The 14041-nt window shown below is 52.5% G+C and overlaps 1 protein-coding gene across 1 annotated transcript in view; it reads right to left on the reverse strand.

The window, feature by feature from the left end:
• Nucleotides 1–12966, reverse strand: part of BCL7A (BAF chromatin remodeling complex subunit BCL7A) — a 21763-nt gene extending 8797 nt beyond the window's left edge. The window contains exons 1-3 of the mRNA XM_077747954.1: nt 12829–12966; nt 9303–9399; nt 4113–4280 (exon numbers count right to left, since the gene is read on the reverse strand). Coding sequence (XP_077604080.1) covers nt 4113–4280; nt 9303–9399; nt 12829–12966 — 403 coding nt within the window. The remainder of the gene's footprint in view (nt 1–4112; nt 4281–9302; nt 9400–12828) is intronic.
• Nucleotides 12967–14041: the final 1075 nt, after the last annotated feature.

The raw sequence follows: 14041 nt of genomic DNA on the forward strand, positions 1-14041 counted from the left end.
GGCCCAGGGGCCCGGGGTCGCCAGGAGGTGTAGTTCCCTCCTGCACCAGGAAAGCCTTCGGTGCTAGCGGGGACGGGGGTGGGAGGCGGTGGTAGTTACCAGAATGTGTCAGCTGTGGAAGCGGCTGCCCAAGCAGCGTGCGGGCAGCGGGCAGCGAGGCTGGGGGCAGGCAGGACGGCCTCCCCGCGCTCAGGCCCCTCCTCCACGGCGGGCCGGGGCGCCCTTTGCTTCCCTTCCTGCCCCGTTCCTTGTGGGGACCTGATGGGGGGCCAGGGAGCGGGGAGGCGAGTTTTACTGGCCTTGTTTTATAAAGAAGGAAACAGGAAGGCTCGCAGGAGGTGATGCTGCCCGCCCAAGGCCACACAGCTGGCAAGCGTGGGCCCAGATGTGACGGCTCGTCCTGTCCCGGGCCCAGCCCCCTGCCTCTACTGCCCTCTGCCCGCAGAGCCACAGGGAGCCCAGGAAGACCCAGGGGGCCTCTGTAGGGACAAGGGGGTGCCCCCCCGAAGGGCCCATGTCAAACCTCCTATGATGCTGGCTCTCAACTGAGGACGATTTTGCTCCTTGCTAAAGGGGGGCGTCTGGCAGGGTCTGGAAACATTTTTGGGGTCACAGCCAGGGGTGAGGGCAAGCTGGGGGGGGGCTTCTCAACATCCCACCACACACAGGGCAGGCCCAGGGCAGAGACTAATCTGTCCTCAAGTGGCAGCAGTGCCGAGGCTGAGAAACCCGCCCGGCCCCCGCCTCTCCGGAGGAAATTGTGGGTTCAACTACATAAACAGTCCGTGGTCCCTCAGCCCCACCCGCCTGAGCACAGGGGCAGAGATGCGCAGGCAAGACTCCGCGCGGGACCGTGTATGGAGAAAACAACCCTCCCCAAAACAACCCAATGACCATCCACACGGGTCTATTTAAATGAAATGGGACACACTCATACCTCTGCGTGTATACAAAGCTGGTGAAGAGAAGAAGACAAACCTGTACGTGCTAATGTGGAACCATCTCCATGGTGATTGCTCAAGGAAGTATTCTAAAAAAAGGGAGGTTATAATCTCATATAGATTCTTCTAGGTGCACAGACTACTTATTTCAGGAGGGCCACAACACAGGCTCACAGGGTCCTTCCTGATGAGAGGGAGGACGCTAGAGGCTCCCGATGCGGGGCTGTCCAGTCTGTGACCTAACACCGACCTGTCTGTCCCCCGTGTGCAGGGTTACCTGCACCCCACCCTGCCTTGCCTACGGGCCTACCTGGCACATGAGCACCTTCCTCACGCCTGGCTGGCTCGCCCCTTCCCCCACCCGTCCCCAGGCACTGCCCCTTGGTCCCTTCTGCTTGCATCGCTCCTTCCCCTCCTATTCCTGCTCATCTTTGAAGCTTCACTCAGGGAGCACCTCCTCCAGGAAGCCTTTCCTGAACTCCTTAGGCTCCCTTTTCTTACTGTCTAGTACAGCATGGACCACAAACTCAAAAGGCCCCTTAAGGGCCAGGCAGTGCCATGAATGAGGCAGAGAGGCTGTTCAGTTCAGACAGACAGACACACACACACACACACACACACACACACCCCTAAAGGAATACTCTTCTGTTCCTCTAAGTAATATGTATTTGCTCAACCCCTCAGACTTTTACTTTTCCACTTTTGATAGAGAAATAGGTTCAAAAAGCAACTTAATTTTTCCTTTAAATGTTCAATAAGAAAAGTAACAGTGGCTGTGGAGTAGTACGTGGCCACTACTCTTGGGCCTCAGTGTCAGGGAGACAACAGGGAGTGGTGGGGAGTGTGGTGACTAGTGAGGGCAGGCCCGCTCGTCCTCCCTGGAAGGGCAGCCACATCTCTGCTTTAACCAGTCGCTGCTCCACGAAAAAGCAGAGCCAGTACTGCCAGATCTTCTGATTTCCCAAGAGGTGGAAATCAGTCTTGTTTTAAGTGAAATTGTTGAAGTTTAAAATTTTGACATCAGAGGTGCCTGGAAGGCTCAGTCGGTTAAGCGTTGACTTTGGCTCAGGACATGATCTCATGGTTCGTGAGTTCGAGCCCCGCATCGGGCTCTGTGCTGACAGCTTCAGATTCTGTGTCTCCCTCTCTCCTGCCCTTCCACCACTCGCATGCTGTCTCTCTCTCTCTCTCTCAAAAACAAATAGACATTAAAAAAAAAAAAGAATATGAAGGGATGTGGGCAGCCCGGTTGGTTAAGCGACCAACTTAGGTTCAGGTCATGATCTTGTGCGTTCATGGGTTCAAACCCCGCACTGGGCTCCGTGCTAACAGTTCGAACCTGCAGCCTGCTTTGGATTCTGTGTCTCCCTCTCTGTCTCCCCGTCTCTCTCTCTCAAAAATAAACAAACATTAAAAATTTAAAAAATATATATGTTTCAAATAAAATAAAATATGGGGCGCCTGGGTGGCTTAGTTGGCTAAGCTCCAACTTCAGCTCAGGTCATGATCTCACAGTTTGTGGGTTTGAGCCCTGCGGTGGGCTCTGTGCTGCTTCGGATTCTGAGTTTCCTTTCTCTGCCCCTCCCCCGCTCGCACTCTGTGTCTGTCTCAAAAATAAACAAACATTAAAAAAGAATTTTAAAATAAGATAAAATAAAATTTTGACATCAAATTCAAATGAAAAGTAAGAATACCACCAGGCCCATGACCACACGCACACACCACATGCTGGATCCAGTCTGTGTCCGACCTCTGAGGTGGGGGGGAGCTCTCAGCCTCAGTTTTGGGGTCTGTCTCCCCTGTTTCCTTTCCTCTGCCTGCTGGTGGGGCAGGAAGCAGGACTGAGTCGTGAGGGCACCAAGCCTCACACAGGGGGGTGTGGGAAAGTGTGTCAAAAGGAAGGGCCCAGAGAGGCCTTCCTCCTGAGAAGGCCCGGTCCCTCCCCCAGCACAGAGAGGCCCAGCCGCCCTCCCTGTCAGGTAAGCTCAGCTGTGTGCAGGGGCTCCGCACGGCCTGCCCTCCCCTCGTCTTCCCTTCACGGATGCCGGCAAGGTCATTCCCCCGTGTGCCGGGGGTCACCCTCCAGTCCCCGCTCAGCCCAAGTACCACCTGTCAACACGTACTCCCACCTCAGACCTTCAAAATATGCCTCAATATCAGACAATCAAAACCTATGGACCCATCTTAGGTGAGATGACGGTACCTGTGATCACGGAAGAAAAGATTTTTATTTTTAAGAGACGCGTGCTGAAGTGTTCCGGGACGAGTGCTGTAAGAGCTATAACTTACTTTCAAATGCCCCCCCCCCAAATATTTATAGACAAAGCAAAACCACTTAGGAATGGCCAAATTCAGCTGACATAAATGGGAGAGCACACTATTCACCTTCCTGGATGTTTGAAAGTGTTCATTTTCAAGAGTCGAGAAATCTCAAATTAGACAAAAGTAAACCGACATCCACATATAGGAGTACACATACATCCCCCACGACCAGACTGCTGCTTACCACCTTCTCTGCTGCCACCTGGGTCGCACCAGCTGCCACCCTCCTCCATCTGGATGACTGCGGTAGCCCTACCATCTTTGCTCGATCACAGCACCAAAGTGACCCTTTGGACCACAGAGCTCAGTCCCCGCGGCTCCTGCCTCACTTGGCATGGAAGCTGGGTCTGGTCAGTGGCCAAGAGACCCCCCACACTCGAGGCCCTGCCTCCTCTGATCTCATCTCACTTTGTAAACCCCTCATCCATGTTTCCCCAGCCACTGAGCACACTCCTGCCTCAGGGCCTTTGCACTGCCCCTTCCCTCTTGCCCACAGTGCTTTTCTCCCACTTATCCACATGGTTTGCTCCCTTACCTAATTTTAGCCAAATCTGCTCTAAGTCACCTTCTCAGTGAGGCCTTTCCTGGTCACCCTATTTAAAATTAAAACACTTTCCCATAATTCATCAAGACTCTCCATTTCCCTTTCTTACAGTTTTCCACAGCTCATATCCTCTAAAAACTAGACTGCAGCATTTTTAGTTGCTCAAAAGGAATCTGAGCTGGTCTAGGCATTACCCCTCTTCTAGCGTGACCTTCTAGGGTCTGGCACGGGGCAGGCCACGTCAACGACTGCGGGATGGCTGGCTGAAGACAGGCCCCTCCGGTCCCAGCCCCGAGGGCACATACCTTCGGCCCCAGGGAGCTCCTTCCCATCTGCCTGGGTCTCATCCGCCTTGGCGTCAGTGCCTTCCACAGGCGCGGCCGAGGGGGGCTCCGGAGCAGGGCTGGAGTTACTGCTGTTCTCCTGTTTGATAGGGGACGCGTCTGCTATGGAGCTCTGGTTGCTGTTGTCGTCTGCGGGGGGCGGGGACACAGAACCACAGGGTGAAATCCCGCAGCAGCTGCTGAAGAAGGGCGGGTTGGGGGCTCGGCCTCCCCAGGCCTCCCGGCCTGCAGCCCCAGAGGACGCTCTCCCAAGGAAGGGGACACTTCCCCGCCCTCGGGACCTCTGAGGTGACCCGCCTGGAGCCACCCCACATGTCCTGCGAGGAAGAGGCTTCCGGAAGCCTGCCTGACCCCCACCCGCTGGCTCGGTCCTGTGTTTGGGGGCAGCCAGCCACAGACAGCGGCCTCACACGTTTTAGGTCTTTGAGGGACACTTGAGGCCTCATTCTGGGTTGAAGAAGCCAGACTTGTGCACTTGGCTCTGTAGCAAAACAAAGGCTGAAGCACGGTCCGTGTGAGGCAACACTGCCAACAACATTCTGTTGATCTAATCGAGTGTCTAGAGCAACTTCTACTTGATGCAAAATAAAAGGGGGAGAGGAACATGTTAGCAGGAAGTGGGGTATTCCACAGGAAATCGGCAATCAGCTCGGGCTCTTCAAGTCAAAACCATTGATTAAGAGACAGAGAGAGAGAGAGAGAAGCTAGCAAGATTATTAAAAGATATTTAAGAGGGGCACCTGGGTGGCTCAGTCAGTTAAGCATCCGACTTCAACTCAGGTCATGATCTCATGGTGTGTGAGTTCAAGCCCCACGTCAGGCTCTGTGCTGACAGCTCAGAGCTTGGAGCCTGCTTCAGATTCTATGTCTCCCTCTCTCTGCCCCTCCCCCACTCATGCTCTGTTTCTCTTTCTCTCAAAAATAAACATGAAAAAAAGAAAAAAAAACCAAATGAATAAACATTTTAAAAAATTAAGAGACTTAACAACTAAATAGGACATGTGAAAATTAGATTCTGTTTTGAACGTGCCAGATTATAAGGGACATTTTGGAACAATTGGGGAATTTGAACATTTGAATATCTGACTATAGTCTGGAGTTTAAAAGACACCACAGAATAATTGTTACTTTTGTTAGCGGTAAACATGGCGCACCAGGTGTATAGAAATGCATTTATTAGTGACACATGCTGATGGGTTTAGGCATGGACTTCAAACACAAGGCGGGGAAACTGATTTTAAAAGACTTCAGTACAGGTTGCCTACGTTGTCAGAATTCCCTGAACTTAACACTTAAGAGCTGTGCAATTTTTATACGTAGATTACATTTCAATTAAAAAACGTAACACATTAGGGGCTCCTGGGTTGCTCACTTGGTTAAGCGTCCGACTTCGGCTCAGGTCATGATCTCATAATTCATGAACTCAAGCCTGGCGTCGGGTTCTGTGCTGACGGCTCAGAGCTTACAGCCTGTTTCAGATTCTGTGTCTCCCCCTCTCTGACCCTCCCTGGTCTCTCTCTCAAAAATTAATAATTATTTTTAAAAAACCTTAACACACTAAGGAAACAGATGAGGAAACATGGCATGATGTCAGTAAAAACCTAGGCAGTAGGTGAATGAAGTTCATCACACGGTTCCTCCTACTGTTCTCTGATACTAAATTTTTCATAAGACAAAGAAAAAGGAGAAGTTATTTGGGCAATGGCATTAGAGGCTGAGCTGGTGGGCAGAGGTGGGGATCCAGAGGCACATAGCCCCTGGCCCTGGACCCCGGCTTAGGCACACAAAGTCACGTTAAATTGCAGATTCCCAAGTGGTGATTTCAAAAACATTACCACACTGCTTTTCTGGGCCATGCTGCGCAGCTGGGATCAAAGCCACTTCTGTAAAACAGACAGCGAGAAGGAGGGACGGAGCAGCACACCAGCACGTCCTGGGCACCTACCTACCACGTGCTGGGCAAAAACATTCACAGCTACTTCATCCTCCCGACAACCTGCAGGTACGTGCTCTTACCTCCCTACTTATAGAGGGGGAAGCGGAGGCTCTGAGCGGCAGAGCCCCTTCGTCAGGCTGGTCTGAGTCACTCTAAACTCGACCTGCTGGTGAAGCACTAGGGAGTCACACAGTCCCAGCCAGGTAAAGTGCATCTGAATTTTTTTAAATTATTTTTTAATTTTTATTTTTTAAGTTTATGTATTTATTTTGAGAGAGAGAGAGAGAGCAAGCACCAGTGGGGTAGGGGGTAGAGAGAGAAGGAGAGAGAACTCCAAGCAGGGTCCATGCTGTCAGCGCAGAGGCCGACGTGGGGCGCGAACTCACAAACGGTGAGATCATGACCTGAGCCGACATCAAGACTCAGACGCTTAAGCGACTGAGTCGCCCAGGCGCCCGGCATCTGATTCTAAGTGTACTCATTACAGAGTAGTCTCTTGTGAATTCTGGGACTAAAAAAAAAGTGCACTCTCTTGACTTACCTTTCAAGAAAATCTAAACTTCCTGTGACGAGCGACGTGTGCATGTGTGTCAAGAGGCACAGAAGGCAGAGGCCCGACCCGTGGGTCCCAGCGTGAAGTTATGTTAATTAATGACAACAAGCACTAATGGTTAACAAGTCAGTGGCCTGAGCCTAGCCTGGTCACCTGGTGACCGCATGATGCTGACACACGAGTCAACATTGGTGGGATCTCCGACACTACAGAGGTGGCTGCAGGTGGCCCCTGCCCCCACGTGGAGCCTTCCAGGTAATCCTGTCCAGGCGCACACATTTCCCTGTCTTTGTACACATACGTGTCCTGCGGCTAGACTTGGTCTTGGCTGCACACAGACAGAAATGAAAGGGATACCAAGAAGGTGAGCAAGGCTCCTTGCATCAGGGACACTTGTTCAACATTCCAGATGTTTCTGGAGCATGAGCTCAAGCTGGTGTCCACACACTTGGATTCTGCCTCCGAAGGACCTCAAAGGCCAGCACTGGCATTTATGAGCATCCTGATCCCTGGCAAGCTGCGTCACCTGCCTAAGCCTTCATTTCCTCATCTGCACAACGGGGCTTGTTTGCAGGGTGAAACGAGGTAAGGCATGAAATGGGCTTAGCTAGATGCTTGGCACATTGTGACATTGTGACAGCTCCTTAAATGTCAGCTACAAACATGTGAGGCTTTTAAGGGATTATCTTATTCAATACTTGCGATGACCTTAATGACCTTATTGACCTTATGAAGGAGGTGTTACCCTTCCTATCAGACAAACTGAAAACAGACCTGAAAGGTTATGAGTTCTGTTCTGAGCCCAGGATCACAGGGCTATGGGGAGATCTCAGGGACTCAGTTATGAACCCAGGTGGGATCTTGTCCTCTGCTCTAAAAGGCTCTCACCTGTGAGCCAGGTTGGGGGTTGGGCGGTGTGCATGCGTGTGAGAGTGTGTGAAAGTGTGTGTGTGTATGTGGGGCGCCTGGGTGGCTTAGTCGGTTGAGCGTCCGACTTTCGCTTAGGTCATGATCTCGCGGTTCGTGGGTTCGAGCCCCGCGTCGGGCTCTGTGCTGACTGCCAGCTCAGAGCCTGGAGCCTGTTTCAGTCTGTGACTCCCTCTCTCTCTGACCCACCCCTGCTCACACTGTCTCTCTCTCTCTCCTAGAAATCAATAAAACATTAAAAAAAAAAAAGTGTGTGTGTGTGTGTGTGTGTCTTCTCAATCCCTAGAGAGTGGGGATCTAACCAATGCCAGGGAGGCGGGTTACGTCCCACCTCAAATACCTAGTTCTGAAACGGAAATGATTCAACTATGATCGCACAGCCAGTAAGGGGCTTTCTTGAGATGTCAGCTGTCAGCAAACCCCCCTGTGCTTTTTTTTTTAACCTAAACAGAAATTTTTTTAATATTTATTTTTGAGACAGAGAGGCAGAGCATGAAGGGGGATGGGGCAGAGAGAGAGTGAGACAAAGAATCTCAAACAGGCTCCAGGATCTGAGCTGACAGCACAGAGCCCGACGTGGGGCTCAAACCCACAAACTGTGAGATCATGACCTGAGTCGAAGTCCGACACTTAACCGACTGAGCCACCCAGGCGCTCCCCCCACCCCATGCTTTTCTGAAGCCAGGTCAGCAACAAGCCAGAGTTCCTGCCCTTGGATCTTGCGACTGTGTTTTCCAGACGGGTTGGTCAGTTTGGGCAAATGGGGAAGTTCAATGCCATTCCTTCCCTGGAGCACAACAGCCCTGGAGTCAGAGGGGCAGAAACTCGATCAAACCAATATTCCTTTTTGATTTACTTATTTATCTAATATCACCCTGGTGTACAAAAGACTTCGGTTGGTATAAAGGACAAAAACATCAATATTGGGATCGAGAGATGCGCCTGGATGGCTCAGTTGGGTGAACATCTGACTCTTGGTTTTGGCTCAGGTCATGATCTTGCAGTTTGTGAGTTTGAGCCCCTCGTTGGGCTCTGTGCTGACAGCTCGGAGCCTGGAGCCTGCTTCCGATTCTGTGTCTCCCTCTCTCTCTGCCCCTCCCCTGCTCATGCTGTCTCTCTCTCTCTCTCTCAAAAGTAAATAAACAGTAAAAAAAAAAACATTTTTTTAAAAAAGGGTAAAACAGGAGCTCAACACCCGCTAAGTCAAAACAACTAGAGGCTGGTTAAAGCAGGTCTCCAGCCTGGACTCAATCAGACAAGTGCTTGGCTGTCATTTGCAAAATAAGGCAGCAAAGGAAGTTAGGATGTCAATGTGGAAGGCAGGTCCCTGGGTCCCAGAGTGATAACATGATGTCAAAAATCCAGTTTCGAGTTTCCCAGCAGCCAAAGCAAAATGGGAAATGGAAAATCTAGTCATTTTTGTGGTATGCCAGGCCTCGGAGGGGGAAAAGACCATATACCCCCAAAAAGTGCCTGAGTACACAGGGCTGACAGGTGAGGCCTGGGTCACTGGGCGAGAAGGTCTCATTTTGTGTCTCTGGCTGGTTTTACGTTTCTTGGCTTGCTGTGCTGGGAAGAGAAGTTTCCTCTCCTCTGCTGGGCCTTCTCCTGGGCACACAGAGGGCTCCTGGTGCCACCCAGCCCTCCTACCCTTGCCTGGAATGTGAACAAACCTGCTGGCGAGAACAAAACCTCAGCGCTCTGCCATGGCCCAGCGCCCGGCGGGAGAGCTCACCGTGCATGTCCATCATCCCCGGGGAGGAGCTGTTCTCCGGAGTGGTCACCTCTGAGCCGCACTTCTCATCTTTGCCCTTTTTCTTGTTCTTGTTCTTCTGGAGGAGAAAATGGAGCAGAAACCAAGTCACCACATTGTGCGTGCGTGCGTGCGTGAGCAAGCCCCCGGGGATGATATGAATATTTTATTCAGCTGGTTCATCTTGGAGCCTGCAAGTCTCTGGAGGGCTCTCCTTGGCCTGCATTTGAACATGTCCCATTAGAGGCCTCACCTGCAGAAGGGAGGATTCTGCGGCTGGGCTGGGGGGCTGGGAATAAAAAAACCTGCCTTGTTTGTGGGCTCAGCATCAGCAGGCGTGCAAACACCCTGGCTTAGAGGAATTTCCTCCACCTGCCGGGAGAACATCTGGGGAAAAGGCCAGAGTCACCCTGCCCAGAGCAGGTACAGTGATGCCAGGGGAGGGATGGCGAAGACACAGGTCACACACTTTTGCTATCTGTAGGCCCCGGGGCTGCCTTTCTCGAATAGTCAGCTGACTCCCAGAACCACACTGGAAGGCCAGGTGAGGAGGGAAATCCCAGGGAGGAAGGAAGGTGAAGGGGATGCTTTCTGTGTGCAGTTCTGTTTTGGGTTTGTTGTTGTTGTTGTTGTTTTATTTACAAATGGAACAGAATTATGTTGGAAATGACCTGTGTCCACTGGTAAGAGACTCATTATTATGGCATATTCTTTCAATGTAATGCAATGCAACATCTACAGAGAACAAGGCAGCTCTTTGTGTCGAATGATCTACAAAAATATTAGCATACTGGAATATCTCAGTATCTTCAAGATGCGTACAAGGAAGGTTCCAGAACATGGGAGGGGAGCACTATTAATGGAAAGAAAAGGACACGTAAGCCCGTGTCTGCACATGTGTTTGCGTGCACTCTCTCTGGAAGAATAAACAAACACTGGTCACCTCCAAGAAAAGGAGCTGGTGGTGTGGGGGGCTTGCACAGGGATGCGAAGCAGATTTACACAAAGATACGTATGTATTTGGAAAAGGTAGCATTTGAGGACCATGCATACCTATCGAGATGGGAGGGTAGATTAGTGGATTCCAGGACCTTGGGGCGGGGCCAGGAGTGACTGCTAACAGGTGTGAGTTTTCTTTTTGGGGTAATGAAAATGTTCTGGAACTACAGCAGTGATGGTTACACGGCAGTGAATATACTGACACTGACTTGTATACCTTAGAAGAGGGAGTTTTATGCCATGTGAATGGTCGTTGTTTAAAAAACGTTTTTAAAGTAATATTTGAATTTTGTAAAATGGTTTCCCTACTTAAAAGAAAACAACTTTCAAGAGTTCTGAAATTAAACAAAAAAGAAGACGGGGGTGCCTGGGTGGTTCAGTCAGTTGAGCACCTGATGTCAGCTCAGGTCATGATCTTACAGTTTGTGAGTTTGAGCCCCGCATAGGGCTATGTGCTGACAGCGCAGAGCCTGGAGCCTGTTTCAGATTCTGGGCCTCCCTCTTTCTGTCTGCCCCTCCCCGGCTCACACTCTGTCTCTCTGTCTCTCAAAATAAATAAGTGTTTAAAAAAAAAAAAAAAGGTGCAACCATGTCACAATTGGTTGTTTATAAAAAAAAGAAAAAGCTAACCCTCCACAATACAGGTTTCTGGCACAACCACTAGAGATTCCGATTCAGCTATCTGGGGTGGGGCCCAGGAACCTGCATTTCTTCAAGATTCCCAGGGGGTCAGATGCTCAGCCAGGTGTGGGACCCATTGCCCTAGAGGGAAAGGGGGTGGGGGAGACCTCGCATCATACATCATGGCTCAGAGACAATAGCAAATTAGCATTGTTCAAGCTCCGTCTGCACAGCCCTGCTGGCTGGGTTAAGTTCTCTCTGTTTGATATATTGTTCTTATGCTGTTGCAGAAGCCTCGGGAGCTAGATATTGCTGCTCCACTGCACAAAAGAGGAAACTCAGGCCCAGCAAGTTGGGGTCACCTGTCTGGCATCATAGGCCAATCAAGGGTAGCCTGTCCCAGACCTCTGTGCCCAGCTTGGAGCTGCCCTGTCCTTCCCGACAGCCCATATATTACACTTTCTCCTTGATCACTATCCATCTTGGCACTTCCCTGATGTCTGTTTCGTGCTATTCTATAATTATCTTTCCCAACGAGATTATAAATTCCTTGAGAGCAGGGACCATGTCTTCTCAAATGCACCGGCGTTTATAAAACACCTAATGATGTGCAAGGCACAGACGTGGGCCAGAGCCAGAAGCTGCCTTCGAGGAGCCGGCTGCACCCTGCTCTCTCCCCTCTGGGACAGCCAGCACCAAATGCCGCCATGAGCTAGGTCTCAGGACCCCTGGGGAAGGCGACCCCGGTGGCTCCATGAGCCCAGGCCAGAACCAGAAAGGGGGACAAACACTGGCGTTCTCAGCCCAGCACCAACCTGCCCAGAGGTGAGCAGGTGATCACAGGGTCAAGAATGGAGCCTCAGCAGTCTGGAGATCCCAAAACAAGTCACTGAATATGGTGGGAGAGGCTCAGCCCCACCTCTAGGGACCCCTAGAAACCCACCAGTCACGACCACGTCACCCCAGACGTAAATGGAGCCATATGGCTTATTGTGGGCCATCTTCCTGGAGGAGGGGATTGTTTGCACCAAGAGAGAAGGCGCTTCCAAGCAGGAGGAACAGTCCACGCCAAGGTCTACAGGATGGTGGGAACATTCTGGATGTTGACTGGAAGTACGAGTAGCTGACCTGGGGTGTTTGGGGGTAACTGGCCCAGGAGGCACAAAGCTGAAACCCTATCTGTGATGTGGGGCAGCAGGTGGCTGTCCGCCGTCCCTGGGGGAGATGACGCACAGCTGCTGGTGCTCCCTCTAGTGGCCTCCTCTCCAGCACCGCCCCCCCCGCAGGGGCTGTGTTCCCTCTCACCCAGGGTGGCCAGCAGCTCCAACTGCCAGAAGGCTCTCCAACAGCAAAGAGAGCATGCGCTTTGGAGTCAGACAGCCCTGACACTTGCTGTGTGATTCTGGGGAAGTGGCTTCACCTCTCTGAGCCTGTGTCCTCGCTTGTCCAAAGGGGAGAAAGACAGCAACTCCACAGAACTGGTACGAGAAGCACGAGGCACTGCCTGCCAGGAGGTCAGGTGCTCAGAAACAGCGGTGCTACGACGGTGGGGGAAGGCCTGCTTGTCCGTGGACATGCCACCCCCAAACCGTGGTGCCCTGGGCACTAAGGCGCACCCTTGCTGGCAAACTGGGGGGCCCTCAGTCCAGAAGAGACGACTTGCAGGGGACACTCCCCACCTCTCTGATGGCCAAACTCTGCGGCTGGACTGTGAGTGAGGAGGACACAGGTGCCTCTCCAGCCCTAAGCTGGGTCCGGGTGCTTCCCAGGTGGCCTTGGCCCCAGGGCTGCACACTGGTGGGCAGTGGCGGACAGCGCCTATTCCCTGCGGTGGGCAGGGCAGGACAGATGGTGGCCCGACCCCAGGGAGCCAACCCCGCATACTCACATCATCCACCTTTGGCTCTGTCACAGGGACCCACTTGTAGATTCGCAGGGATGTGTCACCCACAGTCACCCACTTCTTCTCCCTGCAGAAGATGAGGAAGAGCCTATTACCAAGGGGTTTCTGGGGCACAGGCTGCATGGCCTTGGAGCAGTTGTGACCCAGGGGCTGGTCAGCCTGGGGTTAAGGGAGTGAGTTCCAAGTCACTCCAGATCTAGTAGCTAGGGGCCCCCCGGGCAAGTCACTTCACCAGTCCAAGCCTCAGTTTCCCCATCTGTTGAACCACAGAGAGTCATTAATCTCTCCAGGCTGCCAGGAGGATTGTAGGAGACAGCACGTGTTAGAAACTCCCCCTATGCCCGGGAGGACGCGCCCGGTGACACGGGTGCTGAGGGGCTGCCATTCAGGAGGACTCCTCTGGATGACGCGACTTGGGCCCCAGAGCCCTCCGGCTTTTGCCCCACAGCACGGCCCACTCTGTGGAGTCACAGAGTGACTCCAGCGAACTGGCCACCCCGACCCCTGGGCAGCAGAGAGGGCTTTAGGCCAGCAGGGCATTTCTTTCTGCGGGGGGCGACGCAGATCTTCACCAAGGGCACCCAGGGGCTCACCCTGTCCTCCCGGCAATGCCTCTGAGGCCAGGGGAAGGGAGGGAGGAGCAGACAGAGTGAGTAACCACCCAGGGCTCTTCGGGGCAAACGCCATTTGGAGCGGCCACAGGGGAGTGTGGAGCAACGGCAAACCTGCAAGGCCAGCGCCCTTGGACCCGAGGTGGGTCCCCAGGCCTCGACAGGTGGCTGTGAGGCAGCAGCCAGCCAGAAGGACGCTCCGAGACCTCACTCCCCGGTTCTAAGATGCGCACGTTTCTGGGTCTCCCCTCCTAATACCCACATCTGCACACCGCCCCCACCCCACCCCCGCCACATCCTGAACTCCTGGGGGACCGCGTCCAGGGTGGGGAGCAGCTACTAAAAGCAGGTTTATGGGTAAGGAGAAAATCACAAGCCATGAGAAGAACATGGGGTGACTGGTTTTCATTAAGGATGATAATTAACACCCTCTCCTCCTCACCACTCGGCCCCAAGCCACCATCACTCTTGAGGCACCCGCCATGGCCTCCAAACTTTGGTCCCTGAGCCCTGCGCTTGACACATGAGGTCATGTCACTTCCCGGCCCTAACACTGGGCATGAGAGCCATAGGCCATGCACCTGATA

Source organism: Crocuta crocuta, unplaced genomic scaffold (genome assembly GCF_008692635.1).
Source record: "Crocuta crocuta isolate KB4526 unplaced genomic scaffold, BGI_CrCroc_1.0 scaffold29, whole genome shotgun sequence".
In the NCBI taxonomy this organism is placed as follows: domain Eukaryota; kingdom Metazoa; phylum Chordata; class Mammalia; order Carnivora; family Hyaenidae; genus Crocuta; species Crocuta crocuta.